The following is a 22,507-nucleotide window of genomic DNA, read 5'->3' as shown; positions in this document are numbered from 1 at the left end:
CGGTCCCGTCCGTGGCTTCGATGTCCCCTTTGACGGAGTTGGGGACTGGGACCCATCAGCCATACCACCTCCTGACGGAGAGATGACTAGTTTGGAGACTAGTCTGGCGTAGTCTGTGCATCAGGCCGCACCTGCAGTACCTGGACCTCCCGCGGCTGAGCCTGATCGGGAGCCGGAAGAGTCCCGGGCAAGGTACGACCCTATGGATGTGGACCTCGAGGTAATACCCGAAGAAGAACCAGAAGACGAAAACCCTGAGGACGAACCTGAAGAGGCACCGGAAGAAGAGCCTGATACTTGGTGCTATGGTATTATATAAAATGATCGTTGTTGTTCTTTGATTGTCTTGGTGATCTGCCCCATCGTCATCTTTATAGTCAGGGGTTTTGTATTCTCTTCCGCATGTGTCTCTGATGTTTGGGTTGGGTCGGCGATGTTCCTGGGACGTCGCAATTATTCTACCGGAGCGGGATGTCGCGAGCTCGATAGGGTTCGGGGCGTGACAAAGCGTATGTCTTTACATTTAATACCGTATAGACGATAGTTCAAACATACTCAATGTCTAAACTTGAGTTCACATATCTACTCTTCTAAAGAATCCATTAGAACTCACATCAGGCATTAAAGACAGATAAAGTAAAATATGTTGACTATTTTACTTTCGGACATAGTAAATGTTATGTCCTCATCTTAGCACTTAGCTAAGGCGACATTTATATTTTAAGCTTGAGCTCTCGATTATCACCTAGATAATAAGCCTAAAATTGTCTCATCTTTATTTATCACACAGTAAATAGAGACGATTACTCGTGTGAGTAGGTTAATCTTATCTGTCCGACATACTTTCTTGACATAATACACTAAGTATTAAGATGCATAAATATCAAAAAAAAATTTCATAGCCATTAATAATGATATAACAATTTCATTTAAATGTGAACATTCATGGAAATTACAATATTCAGTACATCAGCATCTACGCAGTCCTAGAGATTTTACATGACCATTGAAAACATCTCTAGAATTGGCTTCGTCATAGAATCTGCTATCATTCTATGTGTAGATATGTACTGCAAGTTCACATCCTTACGTGCTACCATATCTTTAACAAAATTGTACTTGGTATCTATATATTTGATCTTGCCATGATATTTCAGATCCTTGGTGTATGCTATCGCTGCTTGGCTATCACAATTGACTAACAATGAGCTTGCAGCATGCTCAACAACACCTAAATGATCCAAAAATCTCTTAAGCCGAACTCTCTCTTGTACTGCTGCTGACAATGCCACGAACTCGGCTTCCATGATGGATAATGCTATACATGTTTGTTTCTTACTGCTCCAAGATATGACGCCATTATTCAGTAAGAATGCAAATCTAGAGGTAGATTTCCTTTCATCTAAATCTCCTCCCCAGTCAGCATCTGAGTAGCCTTCAAGTCGCAGATCCTTTCCTTGATAACTCAGAGAATAATCAGCAGTACCCTTTAGATACCTCATGATTCTTTTGACAGCTTTTCAATGTGCTTGACCTGGATTGGATTGGTATCTACTTACCATTCCAACTGCAAAACATATGTCAGGTCTTGTACACATCATAGCGTACATTAAACTCCCAACAACACTAGCATAAGGAACACATTTCATTTGTTCCTTCTCTTGTGGAGTCTTAGGACACAACCTACGGCTCAATCCTTCACCTTTTGCAATAGGAGTATCCATGGGTTTACAGTCATGCATACAAAATTGTTCAAGAACTTTGTTGATATAAGTTTCTTGCGAAAGAGACAATAATCCCTTGGAACGATCTCTTGAAATCTTAACTCCAAGAATATATGCAGCTTCACCCATATCTTTCATCTCAAAATTGGACGATAACCAACTCTTAACAGTATTAACCAACTCCATATTGCTTCCAGCAATCAGTATGTCATCAACATATAATGATAAGATCACAAATTGATCTTTGGATCCTTTGATATATACGCAATGATCTTCATCAATCATTGTAAAATCATAGGCCACTATGGTATTATGAAAACGTGTATACCATTGTCTTGAAGACTGTTTAAGGCCATTTATCGATCTCAAAAGTTGACATACTTTTTGTTCTTGGCCTTTCACAATGAAGCCAACGGGTTGCTCCATGTAAATTTCTTCTTCTAATTCTCCATTTAGAAAAGCAGTCTTTACATCCATTTGATGTAATTCAAGATCCATACTTGCCACTATTGTCAGAATAAGGCGAATTGAGGTAAATCTCACTACAGGAGAAAAAGTTTTCTCATAATCAATTCCTTTCTGTTGATTATACCCTTTTGCCACGAGGCGAGCCTTATATCTTTCTATTGAGCCATCAGCTTTTCACTTTATTTTGAGAACCCATTTATTCCCAATAGCTTTGCGTCCTTTTGGGAGATCAACCAGTTCCCAAACATGGTTTGACTTCATTGACTCCATTTCTTCTTCCATTGCATCTATCCATTTTTCCTTATTAGGGTAACTTAGAGCCTCATTTATATTCCTTGGCTCATCTTCATCTTGTGGAGCGACCATGAAAGTTTCCTCTTCAATGTCAAAACATCGTCGGGGAACACTTTTGCGACTTGCTCGCCGTACGGGAGATTGTGCACGTGGTACATCATTCTCCATTACGCTCCCACTTGGATTAAATAATAACGGTATCGTCTCATCAAACGGTTGCAATTGAGATTGAGTCGAATTTAATTCCTCACTTCTCACATTGCTCCCACTTAGACGAACTTCATCAATTTCATTATCGAGATCCAAGGTTTCAAATAGTGAGTAGTTCTCACCTATTTCGCCGTTTTTAGGAAACTCATTCTCTAAGAATGTGACATCTCGTGATTCAAATTCAGTTATACTTCCACTTTCTTGCTCACCTATAAACACATACTCTTTTGAGTGCTCTGAGTATCTTATGAAAATACTCTTCTTGTCTCTAGAACCCAGTTTCCCATACTTATGAGAGGGCTCGTGAGTATAAGCAGCACAACCCCAAGGTTTAAGAAAACTTAAATCGGGTTTTCTTCATGTCCATAACTCATATGAAGTGGAAGTAACTGATTTAGAAGGCACATGGTTAAGTACATAAGTAGCAGTTAACAAAGTATCACCTCAAAAAGCGATAGGTAAGTTAGCTTGTGTCATCATAGACCTAACCATTTCCAATAGGGTTCTATTTCTCTTCTCGGCAACACCATTTTGTTGAGAAGTATATGGAACTGTCTTTCTATTCCTTTTTCATCACATAAATTTCTGAACTCATCAGATAAATATTCTCGACATCGATCGGATCTAAACGTTTTTATTTTCTTATCTAATTGATTTTCTATAAAGTTCATAAATTTCTTGAAGTAACTTAATGCCTCAGATTTATGGGAAATCAAATAGACATATTCAAATCGAGTATAATCATCTATGAATGTGATGAAATACACGGCCCCATGCCTTACTCTTACATTCATTGGACCACAGATGTCAGAATGGATTAGTTGCAAAGGAAACTCAGCTCTTGTACCCTTTTCGAATGGTTTCTTTGTTGTTTTCCCGGCCAGGCAATGCTCGCAAATAGGCAAATCAACTTTTTCAATATTGCCTAATAAGCCCTCTTTGGCTAATCTTTGCATTCGTTGTTGGCCAATATGACCAAGTCTAGCATGTCACATATTCACATCATTTTCATAGGAATTGGAAGATGCAAATAGGGAATAACAAACGTTAACATCACCACAGTTAACATTTAATACAATAAAACCATCCAAAAAGCATCTACAACCATAGTAATCCGTATTCAAATACAAATCAACACCACTATTATGGAAGTTCAAATTAAAACCAAGTTTAACCTACACTAATACAGACACTAAATTCCGACGAATCTCCGGAGCATATAATACTGCAAGTGCTTTTGGTTCACAATCAGAAACTCTCACTCACTTGAAAACAAAGAGAAAAAGCGACTTTGCTCGACAATCAAAGGATTGCTCTCTCTCTCTCTCTCTCTCTCTCTCTCTCTCTCTCTCTCTCTCTCTCTCGAGGCTGCAATAGGTGCATTTAATCTGTGGCAAAGAGGTATGTTCATTTACGTAATATGCTTCGTTCGATCGGTGATTCAAGTATAGAATGGGCACGTTTTCCGCGTTTTGCATTATGTTTAAGAATCTGTTTCCTTCATTGTCGCTCTCTCTCTCGAGGCTGCAATAGGTGCATTCCAGCCCATGAAAGAAAATAACCGCAAATGGCAATTATTTTGTGGGAACAAAAGTGAGAAGAAGAAAAACTTACGTGTGTTCTGCAAGTGCTTTTGGTTCACAATCAGAAACTCTCACTCACTTGAAAACAAAGAGAAAAAGCAACTTTGCTCGACAATCGAAGGATCGCTCTCTCTCTCTCGGCTGCAATAGGTGCATTTAATCTGTGGCAAAGAGGTATGTTCGTTTACGTAATATGCTTCGTTCGATCGGTGATTCAAGTATAGAATGGGCACGTTTTCCGCGTTTTGCATTATGTTTAGGAATCTGTTTCCTTCATTATCGCTCTCTCTCTTGAGGCTGCAATAGGTGCATTTAATCTGTGGCAAAGAGGTATGTTCGTTTACGTAATATGCTTTGTTCGATCGGTGATTCAAGTATAGATGGGCACGTTTTTCGCGTTTTGCATTATGTTTAGGAATCTGTTTCCTTCATTGGTATCAGAGCATGCGTTCTTGTTTCCTGATCGTTTAACGTGTTTATAAAATGGAATGTTGGCCGGAATTCGTGAAACGGCGCCGACGAACGCTCGGGTACGAAAAATCGACACTCGGCCGTATTGTTCGAGGTCGTTTCTCGATTTTCGTGCGTCAAAATTTATTTTTGAAAGTGTAGGGTCGTAGTGCTCGTCGAGACGAGAAAAACGATGGGTGGCACGCCTCCGGGAGAGGCCAGACACGCCTCCACGCGCCGCCACAAGCGGCGGCTTCGCCGGCATATGCGTTGCACGTGTGCAATGGTTGCCGCGCACAGGTGCGACACACGCACCATGCGTATGCGTGTTGGCGTGGCTGACGTCACGCTGATGTCAGCCATGCCGATTATTTTTCTTCTAGGCCGAAAGGCCCGGCCCGGCAGGCCTGACCCGATCCGACCCGGTTTCTGACCCGTGACCCGACCCTGCTGACCCGTTGACCTGACCCGGTCATCTGTTGACCATTGACTGGAGTTGACTAGCGTTGACCGGCGTTGACCAGTGTTGACCCAAAAAAAAAAAGCTGAAGGTTGGCAGAATGTGTTTCTTGCAATAAAGTATCATGAATTAAAAAAGTAATCCTTTAATTTTTCTGCATTTGTTGCAGGAAAGATGGTACGAAGATGTCGAACCCCCATTATGGCTAGGACGCTTGAACAAAAGGCAAGACTTGCAGCCTCGAGAGAGAGAGCGATCCTTCAATTGTCGAGCAAAGTCACTTTTTCTCTTTGTTTTCAAGTGAGTGAGAGTTTTTTATTGGGAACCAAAAACACTTGCAGAACACACGTAAGTTTTTCTTCTTCTCACTTTTGTTCCCACAAAATAATTGCCATTTGCGGTTATTTTCTTTCATAGGCTGGGTTAGCCCATCATGGGCGGCCCATTTATTCACAAAACCCATTACTTATATATATGGTGCACTTGATGGCAATTAGCTATTTGTCTTTAAGAAAAGGTTATAGGAGAGAGATAGTCGATTGATCTATTTCCTCTTTTCCGATGGAATTATTAATTTGTATTTATTGTGTGAATCTTAGGTTTAACATGATGGTAGCATGTTCTAATTCTATTCAGTTGGTGTTCTGAATTATGTTCTCATCCTCCAACTCTACAATGATGTGATTTTCAGCATATCTTCGTCGTCATGGATAGATAATGTCTTGAAGGTATGAAGAAATCAGCTGACAACCCCTCTTTGCATTTGCCTTTGCTCAAAATCGTGATCATCCAATTGTGTGCTATAAGACTGACGATACAAACGCATCGAAATCTTGTAGATGCGGCAGCTAAAGCTGATGTAGACAATGTCCTCGAAGAACGCAATCCCCAGTACGATGTGATGCTTAGCCAGATGGTGGGTCGGATTCGATCAAAACCTCGAGCTAAAACTTGAGATGGGTGAGGTTTGTAAGCTGATTTTCTTTTTGTAACTTTTGATGATTGTGAAGTATATAATTTGACGTTTATGGGGAGTTTCAGAACAAGGAGCTGTATCAGAAGATGTTCGCCGATGAGGAGAAGCGGGCCAAGTTCTTGCGGTGGAGGGTCCAGTTCTTGGAGAGCAGCATCCGGAAGCTCGATTTCAATATGGGTGGCACTTGCACCATTTTTCAGGTGAGCGATCTTAAGAATTCCCCGGGACCGGGGAAGCGCGAGCTCCGGATCGCCAACGAGCAGGCTCTCCAGATGATTCAGGACAACTATCCCGAGTTCGTGGCCAAGCAGGTATGTTCATGTTGATTTCCTGGTTGATGAGTTATGTTCGGCTGTCCTGTTGTTTGAATTGACGATTTTTGTGGGTCATGAGGGGGTTTTTGGTTAGGTGTTTATCAATGTTCCCTGGTGGTATTTGGCATTCTATGCAATGATCAGCCCTTTTTTGACCCATAGGACCAAGAGCAAGTTTGTGTTTGCAAGCCCTTCGAGAACCGCGGAGACGCTTTTCAAGTAAATAGATCCAAATGCGTTTCAGTGCATTAAGTTCTAATCATTTCCTCATGGAGCCTTTGTCATAGTCGAAACATTGTGCTTGTATGATTGGCAGGTACATTTCTCCTGAGCAAGTACCGGTGTAGTACGGTGGCCTGAGCGTAGATTATTGCGATTGCGATCCCGAATTTACTGTTTCCGACCCTGCAACCGAGATGACAGTTAAGCCGGGGACCAAACAAATTGTGGAAATCATAATTTATGAGGTATAAACAGATATTTTCATTCAATCTTATGGATATTTTCATAATCTATGCAAAATATGTGATAAGAAAAACCAATGGATGGATTACTTGTACTAGTGTTAGTGACTGAGATTCTTCCAAATGCAGAAATGTGTTATCACTTGGGAGCTCCGTGTTGTTGGGTGGGAAGTCATTTATGGTGCTGAGTTTGTGCCTAACTCTGGTGGATATTCAATCAATATCCAGAAGCCCAAGAAGATGTCACCTGCGGATGAGCCGGTGGTGCATGGAACCTTCAAAGTTCGGAACTTGGCAAAGTGTTGCTAACTGTTGATAACCCTACCTCAAAGAAGAAGAAGCTTCTCTACAGGTTCAAGATTGACCTATTGGGTGATTGTGATGTAGCTAGCAAGGATCACCTAGAGGGGGGTGAATAGGTGATCTTAAACAATTTATGCGGAAATGAAAGATCACGGTTGAGTCTAAATAAAATTCAGATTCAAGTCAGTTTATAAACAGTGCTCTTGATGTGCAGTATGTAAGATAAGAGATAAGGGATAGAAAAACTGCACACAAATTTATACGTCCACTCTCCCGCGCTGATAGCCTACCGGCTGGATTTCACTATGTAATCAAGAGGAATTTACAGATTTTGAGTGACAGCACTCTTGTGAATGATAGGACTCTCTATCTCACACAATCACTCTTACAAAGTATCCCTCAAGATCTTAAGTTTTTGCTCAGAAAGACGAGAAATGATCGGAGTATGCTCAGACTTTGGATTTGTTGATTCTTGATTCTGTACTACCTTCTGCTGCTCGTTGATCTCCTTAAATACTCCTCTACTTCCAAACTAGCCGTTGGACAGCTTTCAAAGGATCACCTTCCAATCTTCACCTTGGACAGATTTGTATAAAAAGGATTGAGTAGCCGTTGGATGACAGATTCTGAATCCCGCTGATTCTGATCGCCCATACAATCAGAATCTTGGTTTCCATAAGTAGAGCTTTATCCGTTGTAATGCATACTTGTCGTAGTATTTGATTGTCAATCAATTATAGCCTTAGATTGAAACAATCAAAACTTTCCTTCTGTGAAATCTATACCAGATCACTAGCTGTTATGTTTTGTTCTGAGTTCTGCGTTTAAAGAAATTCTGCGTCTGCGTCTACGTCTGAATAACTTCTGCGTCTGCGTCTGCATCTGAATAACTTCTGCGTCTGCTTCTCAGAACTAAGATTATGTGGGTCTTCAATAAGATATGAACTTCTTATTTTGCCAGCTTGTAAAGTCTGAAAAACTTCCTTCTGAGCTTCCAGAATATATATATATATATATATATATATATATATATATATATATATATATACATACCTGGAATAGTTCAAAATAAGTATCAGATTTACAATAACATGGAAGGTTTTGTCAACTTCAAAATCAATAGGAGTTTTCCTCAACAGATTGAGCCTGCAAAATCAATCATAGTTAGCTAAACGCAATATATTCTCGGATATATTGGAGAGTAAGAAGTCTCTGGTGCTCATATTCGTCCTCTCTCCTGGAGAAAGTTTGATTGGCGGTCAATCCTTGTACATTATATGTCACATCTTCCTTTTGTTTAGTTCATCGATTTGTGGTTTGGATTTTCAAGTTTAGGTTTTAGCTTTTTTGAAACCTTTTTTTTTTTTCACATGGTCGTCATTTCTTGTTTTCCCCTTCTGGTGATGAGAGGCGCGATCTGGAAAATTTTGAATTTGGAGTACCAACTTGCTCCCAGTGGCTATGTTGGATACCTCTAGGTGAAGGTGGGAAGATTTCGCCATGGAGACACTAGTGGTATAGTGTGGCATCTGTATTGTTTTTTGTTCCATTCACTGTTGAATATGATTTGCATTTGCTCTTGATGTACATTAATGGAATGTGCTTGAAGTTGACATATGTCAGAACTAGTTGGCGCTGGCAGATCCATTTTTTGAAGGTCAACCTATAAGAGTAACTTACAGATTTTAGTGTTCAAATCTAATTTATCAGAGTTCCACTTTTTAGAGTGACTCCTTTGTAGTTGGAGGAATCTTAATATAATGACCTCTACGTTTAAAGTTCCTTGTGGGAGGCATGATTCTGTTTTTCATTCTCAAGAGTCTTCTGGGAGCTCTTCAGGATGACTCTGTTTCAATGTGGAGCTAATTTCTATTTGCTATTGCATTCATCTATTCATGCCATCGTGTGTTGATCTTTGCTTGGTTGATATACCTTGGGGAAGAAGCATTATCCTTTTTCTTGATGACTGAATTATATGCAATTTTTACATCTTTCTTGCTGGTTCTGATGCTTTGAACATGTAAATACTGGTATGCTTGTTTTGGTTTTTAGTGAGGAATATGTACATTTATGTGAACTCTCTTTCTTGATGAGAAAGGTTTTTCTTGGTATATTTCCTTCTTGGATCTGCTTATTCAAGCATTATTACAGCGCTTTGAAGGCTTTGTCAGATTACTTTTATGGTTCCTTCCAAGCTTCTGACTTGTGCATTTTACGGCTTCCACATTCCCCCTTCGTTTTGGTGTGTCTTCTTTTCAGTCTGTGTTTGTTTGGCGTACCTGTGATTTGTTTGCAAATTTTGATGATGCCGCATCTCCCCTGCCTTCTTGATCCCCCTCAACTTTCGGTGATTCGAGCTGTTCCGTGGAGAATCCGAATGGAAGTGATCGAATTATTTAAGTTGATTAGATGGTGTACTGTTTTTACCACTTTCACCTATTTGCCCAGATGGCATCTGCTTGATGTGGCCGCAGTGCATCTGTTAGGTATGAACCGGTCTTCCGTTGCTGTCATATTGTTCTTGGTCGTCCTTGCTTTCGATTTAAAAGGGGCACTTTTTAATGTTTTCCTTCTGTTTTAAAATATGTATCGGGAAAATAATCTGTATGAGCTTTTTAAAGCGATATGCTTCGTACCCACCACTTTGAGTGAGTAGGAAAACACAATGTCCACTAAAGTGTCAATTACCTGAAGCATGTTTGGTGCCTAGCAAAACCAACTTCCCACTTTGCCACTCAGCAATCGGAAGTGCAAAATGTCAAAAACAAAAAGTAGCATAACTAACAAGCAGCAAAACCCTGTCCAAGGTCTACCAATTATTCTTTACACGTTGAACATAGTCAAGACAACTCGATTGCACTATGTCACATGCTTCCATCTTGTGGAAAACCTTTATCAATGCTACAATAAACTTTACATGAGAGAGAGAGAAGGAAAAAAAAATGAACATTATATTTTCAAGAAATCGGAATCCTTTAAGAAGAGATCCCGCAAATAAAAACCCCTTGCGTCGACACCTGCCCGTTTCGAATTTACTCGGGTCCGGACCCATTATTCTCTGGTTTCAACTCTGCATCGGTAGGCTGAGGAGGCGGAGATTGCCCCTCGGCAGGCGCGGAGGACTGGATGGGTTTCTTGAACTGGACCAAGATCATCGTCATGTTGTCACATCCCTCGCCAGTCACGGTGGATGGTGCCAAACATCTGTCCAGAACTCTCTCGCACACCGCAGACAGCTTGGTTTCCTGCGTTGCACGTCAACCGAAATGAAGATGCAAAGATCACGTCACTCTCGGACAAGCATCTATATGAGCATAAGCAACTTACCGACTTCAGCCAGTCGTGTATGAAATCCACTAGCTGCTGGCACATGCAATCCCTGAACCAAAGTGAAGAAAAATCACATGACCATCTCTTCCCCCCCCCCCCCCCCCCTTTTTGACCATGACATGATCATCTTAACTTAAGGTAGATGCCGATAATTGCATTTCGTATACCGCTGTGTTGTAAAAGAATCAATCTAATGACACATGAGCGCAAAATAACCGTGTTTACAAAAGCATCAACTACATGGAATCAGATAACCTTGAGATTTACATGTGAAGCATGACACTAATGGACCCTTCCTCAAATTATATCATAGAGGTTATTTGGTTTAATCAATGCAGACCTCAAATCAAGCACGTTCTATTCCATTCAGGCACACAAAAACTTGGATTTCTTAATAATGGAAGGGGGGGCGGAACGTAAGGTAAAACTTAATCATTGAATACAATCCACAAACTACTATATATAGCAAAATCTTCTGCCTTAATGTTAGTTAAGCAAGACATGAAGAATGTCGACATATACCAGATTCCATCACATGCCAGCACAATGAAATCGTCGTCGTCACAAAGCTCCACCTAAAGATGAAACAGTAAAAAGAAAGGGTTAGAAGTAGCGCCTATATAAATCCAATAAGATTAAAGACTTAAATGAGGCACAGCCACACCAAAGTCCTAGTTAAACACTAAATGATAACAAAGAGAAACGAAGGAACTCTAGATCAGGAAATCTCCGCAACTACCACTTTTGCAATAATGTACCTAGAAAACAAAAGAGTGATCGTTTGGAACTATACATACAGTATTTATATATGGGGTTGGCAGTTACAATTTGATTCTCAACAGGAAAAAATTTGTTCTGCTTGAATTCCACGTCACCTGCAATATGTGGAAAATGGTATGCTTAAATTACTAAAATTGCAAAGTGGTGTTTATCAATGCCACATGCTGCATAATAAGTTCCACTGCCGATGCGAAGAGTCAAATTTGCCAATCACACCAACAATGCGAAACAATAGAAATGAATAGACACGAATAGAACCTAGAATCAAATACGTGATATTCACAATATAAGCATGTAACATAAAAAATCCCAAGGAGGAAGGAAGTACCTATAGCCCTGGCAAGATTCAGACTTCCATTAACTCGTCCGGCATGGATGAACCCCCGGCTTTTATAATCCTCTCCTTTTCAGCCTCATATTCAGGTTTATGGTCTTGAGAAAGATTGTATGCCTTTTCAAGGAGAATCCAAGATAGAATGTTACAGTTCTTGTACTACCTCTATCCAGATATACAGGAGACATACTACGTCTACCAATCAGAATATCTTGACCACCACAGCAGATTTTAAGTTATATGGTGTCCTTAGTCATCCATGGTGCAGAAGTTAAACATCATCTTTAATAAATCAATCCAAGATAATAGATACTCAAAAAAGGCCTGCAAATGCTTGATGACCTTTTCCAATAAATACAAGAAAGATTTTGAGCTGTGGCTTTAAAATCCTACCCGACCCTTCCTAGATATGACACACCGAGAATCACCAGCATTCGCGACAACAAGCTGGTTGTTTCTAAAAATTGCAACACAGGCTGTCCTCCCAGAAGTTGGTCCAGAGAAATCAGAATGAGGCCCCTGACAAAATGCCAAAAGGACGATGTCAGTATCACTGCTATGAAATATCAATAGAAATTTAAGTAACAGCTGGGACTACAACGATAATGAGGAAACTCTCGATGTATGGCTTGCTGCACCTACATCCTCAAAAGCCCAATCATCAATCCGGCCGTTAACGTCACTGCCCTTTGGAGACCATATAAGCCCTTCTACCATACCGGAGAACTTGTTTATTTTGTCCCCAAGAACAACTAGCTCCCTCCACCCTCTTTGGCCACGCATCATCTCATCCATTATGCAAAAGCAAAACCAAGCAATCCTAGTTTTGAACCATAATGTTTCAACAAAACTATGCACGTGAGTTTGTCTTAGATAAAATATATGCAGCCAAACTAATCATCCCGATAGAGTCTCTTAAAATTCAAATTCTGTCTTGCAGATCTCACCATAATATGATTCATCAGACATTTTCTGTAGTACAGAAGCAATACTTAGTGAACTTTCATCATCTAACCAAACACAATATGATCGAACATTTATTCCAGAAAAAGCATTGAAGTTTTCAACCCATTTTTGGTCAGAATATTTGAGTATAGGTCGAGTGTTCACACCGCCACACTCTGTTTTATAATAATTTTGCCTTCTACTCTATTCCCCCATTGTTCGTTTGACATAATTATGTCCACATTCTACATATTACATGTCACACTCAACTTACATATAAGAGGCAGCACTGCGATATCTTGACTCAGATTTTGGTCTAATTTATACAATTGTTTTTTTTATATTAGACTATCCGTAAATTTAACAAACACTTAACAAGGCCAACAAAAAGTTAAATATTGAAGTTCTATCATTTGAAGCAGCAATCCATTTTGTCTTTTGACTTGTAAACTGTTATTTACAATACAAGAATGACATGAAAGATTAGGATGCCGTGTAACCGAAGGAAGAACCGCCTATTTGGTTATAATCAGATCATTGAGGACCTACATCTTAAATCATAAAAAAAATAGACAAAGCTGCTAAGAAAAAGAAAAAGTTAAGCGAGCAACTATGCCCTCCATTTCACGTGTTAACTTTCGGGAACTAAATGATTTAGCCATACATATTCTGCACCCTATCCATAACAAAGCATGCTTGCACTAGAGATCAAAGTCACACAAGCAGTAACCATATACTAAAACTCAAAAAACCTTAACCTGGTGAGAAAGTGGACATACGAATGACCAACAACACATTCAAACTCAAATATCAATGAGCAGCAACCTGAAAAATGCCTTCTGAACAGAAGTTCCAATGTCTCCAGCTGAATAAGCCTCGTCCTTCAAGACCTGCTGGTGAAGATATTTGGCACAAAACTTGGCAACCACCTTACCTGCAAGTGATGGAAAATTGTAGCTCTGATGTAACAATCGATCTTGTGGACCAAAAAAGGAGAGTTTAGAAAAGTTATTGAAATTGAGAGTATACCAAAAGCATGTCGTTACCTCCGTGGCCATCATAAACACCAAAGAACGAGCGGGAAGAGTCCAGATTGGGATAGGCAGCATGCTAGCAGTAACATATACAGTAGTAGTAACTAAGCAACATCAGTAATGCAAAATAACATTCATCCGTTACTTAAGAAAGCAAAAGATATTTCACATAGTGCGCATGACAAAATTACCTCTAATTCAGCCATCCGATAAATTTACACCCAAATTGAGACCAAATTGGGATTAAAATGACACCAAGTCAGTCCTGACCAGCAAGCTTCAAAGATAATTCCGGTTTGTTTCCCAGTCAACAACTCGGGTTGCTGCTGCAGTTGATGCTGCTATCAAGAGATATGCAAGAATCTGCAATTGAATCAGATGAACCTTCCCATTCAGTATGCATGCCCATCATCTTAAAATGGGAAGGTCTAAACACGTGTATCATTATAAAGAAGAGGTTTCAAACATGAGCCTGAGCAAACCCTAAGTTCGATCTAAGCATGAGACTGTAAACATAAAGAATCAATACAGACTTCCCAACTACCTCTACTAAATTAACAACAGCCATGTTTAAGTTCTCCGTACAGCAATTAATCTTTCCTCTCCTCAAGAGCATTAGAAGACAAACTCAAATATCATGACTTCTGATATAGAGGGTACAAGTGTAATGAATACTCTGTAATTCTACACTTCACATCACGATTTCAAAAGCAAAGGAGCAATGAATAATTCGACCGCATGCTAAATGTAAGAACGGAAGCAGTTGTTCAATAGAGAACAGTCCAACACGATTTCACAACAAAATATCAGATGAAATGTGCAAAACGAATTACAACAAGTATCAAGTCTCATGCCACATTTGTGCAAATATATGCCCCAAATATCTAGACATTTTGTTAGGCTCGCAATTAACATCAGCAAATAAAGCACCCCGTCAAAGGCTACTTGATAATATGCAGGAAGCAGCTGGTCAGAACAATCTCGCTCTTTGTTTGTCACAAATGTTAATTGGAAATCAAATTCTTCACTAGAGTGACTATACTAATTGCTCTGTCAATCATATTATGAAGAGCTGTGAAGTAAAGAGGATGGCTCAAGCAATTTGAGGAGCCTAAACTGTAACTTATAATAAAAGTGCAGAACCATAAAGAACAATGTCTGCCATAGACAATACGCTATTAACATCGGCATTTATGCCAAAATGCCACACTGAACCTGGAAGAAGTCCCAGACGAGAAGCAATCTCCTAAAAAATCAAAGTAACTACATCATAAACACCCGACTAAGCTCCTTACCTCTGCTTCCTCCTTTACTTTTTTTATGCAGATAACAATACCATGCTAGAAATTGGGCAGACGGAATACAGCAGCAATAGCAACAGTAGTCACAACAATCACAATTGGTCAGCAGACGCAGAGAGAAACGTTTTATTGAAAGTCGAATAAAATGTCACCCTTTAAAGGAATACTCAATGCTAACACGATTCAAAATGCCTTTCAAACAGGTCATTTTGAACAGCATCCGCAGTATGCACACGGGAATAAAACGCTGAATCAGTTCAAATCTGTACCTCTCGAAGCTAGGATGGAGCGGGGCATGGTACAGCTTCGTCGGACGGCGGTGACAACTGCAAGGCGTCGAGGCGGACACGGAGGCGTCGACTAGGGCTAGGGCGACCGCGTCGGCGTCGGCGTCGGCTAGGCCTAGGTCAGCGGCTAGGGCGTCGGGCTTCGTCGTCGACGTTGGCGTCAGCTAGGGCTAGGGCCGTGGGCCTTCGTCGTCGGCGTTGGAGGCGGCGTCGAAGGCGTCGCGTCGGAGGGAGCGCGAGTTCTCAGAGTGCAGAAGGCGTCGGCGTCGGAGGCGTCGAGTCTGGGAGGAGAGAGAGGTTGGGAGCGCGAGCACGTAGAGTCGAGGCGTCGGCGTCGGCGTCGGCGTCGGCGTCGGCGTCGGAGGCGTCGGAGGCATCGGCATCGGCGTCGGATGGAGCGCAAGTTCTGAGAGTAGATCCGGGAGGAGAGAGAGAGAGAGGTGTTTTGGGGTGGCGCGAGCGCTTTGTTATCCAGGAGGAGAGAGTGAGGTTGGGGCGCGAGAGGACTTTATTTTGAAAATTAGAGGTCTGACCGGGTGGGGCCCCCTCGACACGTGTCGCACGAAGAGGTGCTCTTTTTTTGCCACGGTAGAATCAGATCTCCACCCAATATTTTTTCTGATTTATCAACTCTCATTCTCTTATACTCTATCTATTGACAGCTAAATTTTGATTAACATATTTATTATTTATTATTTAAAAAAGTTACGGGTCGAATCCGAACCCTAAACTTGATGGGAAGACCAGATTGAAATTGTGTTTTCAGTAATCATGGTCGGGACTGCGCCAATAAGTCCCACGTGTACGTACGAGGCATGCCTAATTCAATCATTACACGCATATTTACCTCATCCCCCGAGTCATGCACACATTAATGCACACGCATCTGAGTTCCGTCCCTCTCCGAAATAGCAAAAAGTAAAGCCGTCGCTTTGGGGTGGCTTGTCGAATCAGAATTCCAGAAGACGCCGGGGGACTTTCTCACAGAAACACATAAAAAAACAACACAAACCCCCCGCCGTCAGGTACGACCTCCCTCGCCTTTTCAACGCCTCCGATCTTGTCTGACGCTACGTATGCCCGTCAACCTCCATCATTTGTTGCCTTGCCGTCAAATTTGATATATATATTCCTAAAGTTTACCAAAAAGTGCTTGCACGCTGATCCTCATACCCTTCCCTTCACTTCCCCACTTGATATAACTCACTTGGCCATGGAAGGGTCTTCTTCAAGAGGGAATCAGAGCAATGAGAACAACCAAGAGACCAGGAACAAGAGGGGATCGCGGTTGCGATGCAATCCGCCCCTGTACCGTGGGATCCGGAGGCGCCCTTGGGGCAAGTTCGCGGCCGAGATCCGGGACCCCTCGAAGAACGGCGCCCGCCTCTGGCTTGGGACCTTTGATACAGCGGAGGAGGCCGCCCGAGCCTATGACCAGGCCGCCTTCGCCTTCCGGGGCCATTTGGCCATCCTCAACTTCCCCAACGAGCAACAATACTATGCGCAGAATGACTACAATGTCTCCGGGCACAGCAGTTCTTTCTCCACGTCCCTGTCGCTGTCGTCGTCGTCGTCGCCATCGTTCTCTTCAGCAAGTCCGTCATCATCCGATGTGTCAGCTCCCGCCGAGCCATCCAGAGATGTGATTGAGTTGGAGTATCTGGACGATAAGTTGTTGGACGAACTACTGAAGTCGCACAGCGACGTGTAGGGTAAATGCGGGTAGGCGAGTGCATATTCAGGGTTTCCGATGTTTCAGGGTAAGAAATTTTTTCGTTTCTCGTTTCGTTCGTCTTCTTCGGTGAGAATTTTCACCTGAGGAACGAGATCGCGCCGGTTTCCTTTGCAGGGTACGTGCATATACTTGAATAAATTACATTTGGCAATCTTGAAGACTGCATTGTCACAGCGGGCGCTTAACATGACAAGGCAATACTGTAATTTGTACTGCAACTTCGATCAGTATCAGTGGAGCAAATGGCTCGTATGATACCTGTATCTTTCTCAGGTACTTCTCTGGGTACTTGCCCTCAATTTAAGCAGCTGTATTCACCCGAACACAGACTTCTGGGCTGCTACAGCTATCTCATTCCAATAAACTATTGCAATATGTCTAAGGTTTCTAATGTTGAATGCCAAGATACAGTTTCCAAAATCGTTTCGTAGTAATCTATTCTGGAAGAGCTTCTCAATATTTGAGGACAGGTCGATGTTAAGGGTGAGCATGGTCCGGGTGAACGGTTCCCACCAATGGAACCGGGAATCGTCCGCTAAGGACAGGTTCTGAAAAATTAGAACTGGAAATCGCCCGTTGGTTCCATGGATTCACCCGAGAACTGGACCGCCGGTCCGGTCCGGTTCTCGAGTGGGTCCATGGAACCGGTCCCACCAAGCTTCACGCAAATGGAGGTGACCGAGAATAAGAAAGGAAGGCGATGAACAGCCGAAGGCGCTGCCGTGAATTGATGGGAGTTAAGAGTCGAGGCCGCGAGTCGATAGATAATGAACTTAAGAGTCGAGAACATGAATGAGAGATAGATAGACGACTTAGACAAAGTGAGATTGAGACGAGACGAGACGAATACTTAGTTGATGAGAGTGAAACAAGACGAACACTTAGTTGATGTGCATTAAGCTTTAGATTAAGGATTTTAGGGTTTTCATTTTTCTTAAAATGTTTTCTTTTTTTTTCGAAGTTTTTCTTAAAAATTATATATATGTATATACATATTTGTATATTACTAGTCCGGTCCAGGTGGGCGGTTTGACACCTAAAACCAGGAATTGGACCGGTACTCATCGATTCTAGTAAATTGGAACCGAACTGGTTCCCACGGAAACTGCTGCTTCCAATCCGGTCCGGTCCGATTAAAATGTTTATTTTTTTTAATGTAAAACCAGGCTGAGCTAGGATTTTGCAATTTTTTTAATGTGCAATTAAAATGTTGATTTATTTTAATTTCTTTTAGTGATTTTGGGGCTTTGAAGCTGAATCAAAACTTTAATATATACCAAAATTAATGGGGTTCCTCTTTTTTTAATAGGACATGATGAAAAAGGTAACCGAGAAGAACTTTGACAAAATTTTCTTGATGTTGACCGGGAGAATATTCTCCGGTCTTTAGTAAGCGGTTTCGCTCCTTTCTCCTTTACAAATTTGCGTGGCATGACCGTGACCCGTCTTGCCCTTTTCCTTCCTATTTAAATAAGGTTGAATGTCCCGGCCCGACCCGCTTAATCGATCTCTTCCACGTCGCCACGGCCTACTCCTTCGCGACGAAATCGCAAAATTAAGGGCGGTCGGTCGACGGATAAACTCGATCTCATGACGATGCTTCTCGAGATATAGTTTGGCGTCGCGAGTTAGACCGTTAGACGTTCGATCTCGTTCGTTCAAATGAATCAAACTCCCGAATTGGTAAAATCCTGGCCTCAAAAGTTTAGGAAAGCCTTTGGTGTGTACAGAAAGTCAAAGGCCAACTCGGCGTGAGAACCGTTGACCGCAGAAAGGATGAGGGAAGAAGAAAGGAAAAACAGAGCATCAGAGTTGCATCAGAAAAATGGCAAAAACAGGCCATACTGCCCAACTCACTCAGATCATCTTCCACAACCAAATTTACATCGATCGCATTCCTTAAGTCATTCGATTTGCTGAATCGTATACTGTGATCGGCCACATACAACTTGCTCGGAGTTCACTTACCTTTCGATTTGTCGGAGATATCGAGCAGAGCTTCCAACACCTCGTCGCCTAGGCACTCGATCTCGAATACCTCCCTCCCCTGCTCCGCCGGCCTATCCCCCCCGCCGCTGTCGAGGGCCATGGACGGTGCCTCCGATCCCGAGGACATGGCCGGCGATGTCGCAGCAGAGGAATCTCCGCCGACGGCCGAGGGATACTCGTCGGGGAAATTGAGGATGGCGCGGAGGCCCCTCATCACGTAGGCGGCCCGGTCGTACGCCCTCGCGGCCTCCTCGGCAGTGTTGAAGGTTCCGAGCCAGACGCGGGCCCCCTGCCTTGAGGAGTCGCGGATCTCCGCTGCGTACTTGCCCCACGGCCTCCGCCTCACTCCCCTGTACTTCACCTCGCTCCCTCCTGCTGCTCCTTCCTCTCCCATTCTCTCTTTAGCCTTGCCTTTGGGGTCTTCGTCCATGCTCGGCGACCCTCCCGTCCACCGTTCTCACCAAATTTATAGCGAGCTCGGGAGAGCCTGGAATCCATTGGGCCGATCCGAAGTTTGACATCAACAAAAGGGATCGAAGAATTGTTAAATATTCTTGTGATTTTCGGGAAATTTTCAACGTGCGAAAGAGACAGTTTGGGGTGATGCAATCGAAAGAGTTTAGTTCAGGCATGGATGATCTGGTTCGATGGCTTTCAGCTTCAGGCCCACAGGGTTTAGTTTAACTTCATTACTTTAGGAATTCGTCTTTGGCAATCTGCTGGAGGGGTGACGTCATCGGGGACTAACGATGTTGCTGTCATCTTGCTAACCTTGTCATTAGCTTACCGCATCTTGGAGTTAAAAAGCATGGTGCATATATAAATATTATAGAGGTGGGCTTGTAATAGCATTGCCGAATTCAACGTGGGTTATGTTCTTTACTGCAAGATTTCGTGTGAGGTCACGCGATTGCGTTTTGTCTTATGTCGTCTCTAATGCGTAGGTAATAAAAAGGTGTTTGGATTCTTTAAAAGGGTATAAGATCTTAGGAGGATTTGGAGTAGGGTTTGAAAGTGGAGATAATTAAGCATGTGAGTGTAATGTCTCACGGGCGTCATAGTCCTTGCGTCACCATTAGGGTTGAATTTTCTGGCCCCGATAACCTAAGATGTGATCTTTGGCAGCGATGAATTCAACATAGGTCGACATTTGATGATCTCACTTTGATGACGTCCTGAATTTAGCACTTAAAAGAAACGCGTCTCCCTTTTGTTAGATGCAAATGAAAGTATGTCCTATTGACTCCATCAAGTGGGTGGGCGCAATTGAGAGTATCATCAAAAGAACTGATACAATGATGAAATTTGAATTTCCCTTTTCTTGCCCCAAAAGTAAGTGCGGATCTAAACGGTTTTAAGAGTAGCATAGCCTTTCAATAGCCTTTGAATGGACAAAGGCTACCCACGAGGCTTTTGAAATAATAAATGGAAACCTTGAAAGTCTTTTATTCTTGCGCTTCCTGATTTTGATAAAACTATTTGAAATTGAATGTGATACAAGTGGAGTTGGCATTGGAGCTGTTCTTGTCAAAGCCCAAAAGCCTTTGTCATTTTTCGGTGAGAAGTTGATAGACTTAAAAAAGAACTATTCAACTTATGATAAAGAGTTCTACGCCATCGCAAGAGCTCTCTATCATTGAAGTCATTATTTGAAGCCAAAATAGTTTGTTTTTCATTATGATCATGAGGCTCTCAAGTTTATTAGCGGCCAATACAAACTCAATTCGAGATATGCTAAATGGGTAGAATTTCTTCAATCCTTTTACTTTTGTCTCAAAATATAAACTTGGCCACACTAGCATTGTAGCGGATCCTTTATTGAGGAGATATTCGATGCTTTTTGTTTTGGACTCTAGGATTCTTGGTTTCCAATCGATGAAGGAACTATATATTGAAGACTTGGATTTTTCTTCCATTGTCGACAACTGTAAACATAGAGTTCAAGGTATTTATTCCATGCAGGATGAGTTTCTTTTTAAAGGAAATCGATTATGTGTGCCAAATAGTTCATTTAGAGAGTTATTGATTCGAGAAACACATGGTGGAGGATTGGCAGATTACTTTGACGTTAACAAAACTCTTGAAGTTCTTCAATAGCCTTTTTATTGGCCAAAAATGAATGGAGATGTACGTGCTATCATCTCAAGGCGTGCAACTTGTCAAAGAGCAAAAAGTCATTTTCATTAAAGACTTTATACTCCACTTCCGATTCCATTACAGCCATGAGAAGATGTGAGTTTGGATTTTATTGGGCAAAAGGACACTATAAATGCCATAACTTCTGTACGGAGATCACTTTGGTGCCATAACTTTTTTTCGGATCACTTTGGTGCCAAGTCGGAGGAAAAACGATCACTTAAGTGTCATAAGTTTTTTTTGGATCACTTCAGTGCTAAAATTTTTGAAAAACGATCACTTAAGTGCTAAAATTTTTTAAAAACGATCATTGAAGTGCTAAAATTTTTGAAAAACGATCACTTAAGTGCCAATCTCCGGCGAGCCACGTCAGCTTCAAAAATTAATAAAAAAAATGCCACGTCGGATTTCCGGCGAAAAATTGTGTACGGCACCGGAGTTGGCACTTAAGTGATCGTTTTTCAAAAATTTTAGCACTTAAGTGATCGTTTTTCAAAAATTTTAGCACTAAAGTGATCCAAAAAAAACTTATGGCACCAAAGTGAGCGCCGTACACAAGTTATGGCACTTGTAGTGTTCTTTTGCCGATTTTATTGTGCCTCTTCCGAGAACTCAATGGGGAAAAATATGCCATCATGGTGGTCGTTGATCAGTTTTCTAAAATGGCTCATTTCATTCCACGTCACAAGATGCATCTCATATGGTTGAGCTATATTTTAAGGAGATCATTTGCTTTCATGGAGTATCGAAAACCATAATCTTGGATCGTGATTCTAAGTTCTTGAGCTATTTCTAAAAAGTACTATTGAGGATGATTAGTACCATACTCTTATTCAGCACCACTTGTCATCCTCAAATTGATGGTCAAACGAAGGTAACCAATCACTCCCTCACCACTCTTCTTCGAGGGATGGTTAGTAAATCTTTGAAAGATTAGGAATTGAAGCTTGCACATGCTAAGTTTGCTCACAATTGATCACTAAGTTCATCACTGGTTGATCACCTTTTGAAATTGTGTATGGAATTAATCCTCTCACACTGATTAATTTAATTCCAATTCCATCCAACTCACAAGTGAACTTTAACGGCAAAGAAAAAGCTGAATTGATGAAGAAGCTTCATGAGCAAATCCGATCCAAGATCGAGAAGGCCAACGAGTCTTACAAGAAGAAAGCTAATCATCATCCAAAGAAGGCTCATTTTCAACCTAGTGATCTTGTATGGATTCATTTGAAAAAGGAGAGATTTCCATCTCGACGGAAGAATAAGCTCATACCTAGAGTTGATGGCCCATTTAAAGTTCTCGAGAGAATCAGTGACAATGCATACAAAATTGATCTTCCTAGAGAGTTTAGAGTTTCGCCAACTTTTAATGTGGGAGACCATTCTC

The 22,507-nt window shown here is 41.6% G+C and overlaps 2 protein-coding genes and 2 pseudogenes across 2 annotated transcripts; 2 read left to right on the top strand and 2 right to left on the bottom strand.

The window, feature by feature from the left end:
- Nucleotides 1–5,919: 5,919 nt before the first annotated feature.
- On the top strand, nucleotides 5,920–7,684 carry LOC115677551 (patellin-3-like; annotated as a pseudogene).
- Nucleotides 7,685–10,308: 2,624 nt separating this feature from the next.
- LOC115669695 (probable protein phosphatase 2C 60) lies at nucleotides 10,309–15,601 on the bottom strand (annotated as a pseudogene).
- Nucleotides 15,602–16,435: 834 nt separating this feature from the next.
- On the top strand, nucleotides 16,436–17,381 carry LOC115677576 (ethylene-responsive transcription factor ERF098-like). The gene is made up of 2 exons (XM_056304085.1): nucleotides 16,436–17,017; nucleotides 17,107–17,381. The coding sequence occupies exon 1, from the start codon at nucleotides 16,471–16,473 to the stop codon at nucleotides 16,966–16,968; it is 498 nt and encodes a 165-aa protein (XP_056160060.1). The 5' UTR covers nucleotides 16,436–16,470; the 3' UTR covers nucleotides 16,969–17,017; nucleotides 17,107–17,381.
- A 1,554-nt stretch (nucleotides 17,382–18,935) lies between these two features.
- On the bottom strand, nucleotides 18,936–19,610 carry LOC115677577 (ethylene-responsive transcription factor ERF096-like). Its single transcript, XM_030600762.2, has one exon. The coding sequence runs from the start codon at nucleotides 19,409–19,411 to the stop codon at nucleotides 18,953–18,955; it is 459 nt and encodes a 152-aa protein (XP_030456622.1). The 5' UTR covers nucleotides 19,412–19,610; the 3' UTR covers nucleotides 18,936–18,952.
- Between the last annotated feature and the right edge of the window lie 2,897 nt (nucleotides 19,611–22,507).

Source organism: Syzygium oleosum, unplaced genomic scaffold (genome assembly GCF_021117445.2).
Source record: "Syzygium oleosum isolate NSW1041296 unplaced genomic scaffold, Sole_v2.1 Sole_v2.30, whole genome shotgun sequence".
Lineage (NCBI taxonomy): Eukaryota > Viridiplantae > Streptophyta > Magnoliopsida > Myrtales > Myrtaceae > Syzygium > Syzygium oleosum.
The sequence above is the reverse complement of the archived record's forward strand: the minus strand, read 5'-3'. Positions and strand labels throughout refer to the sequence as shown.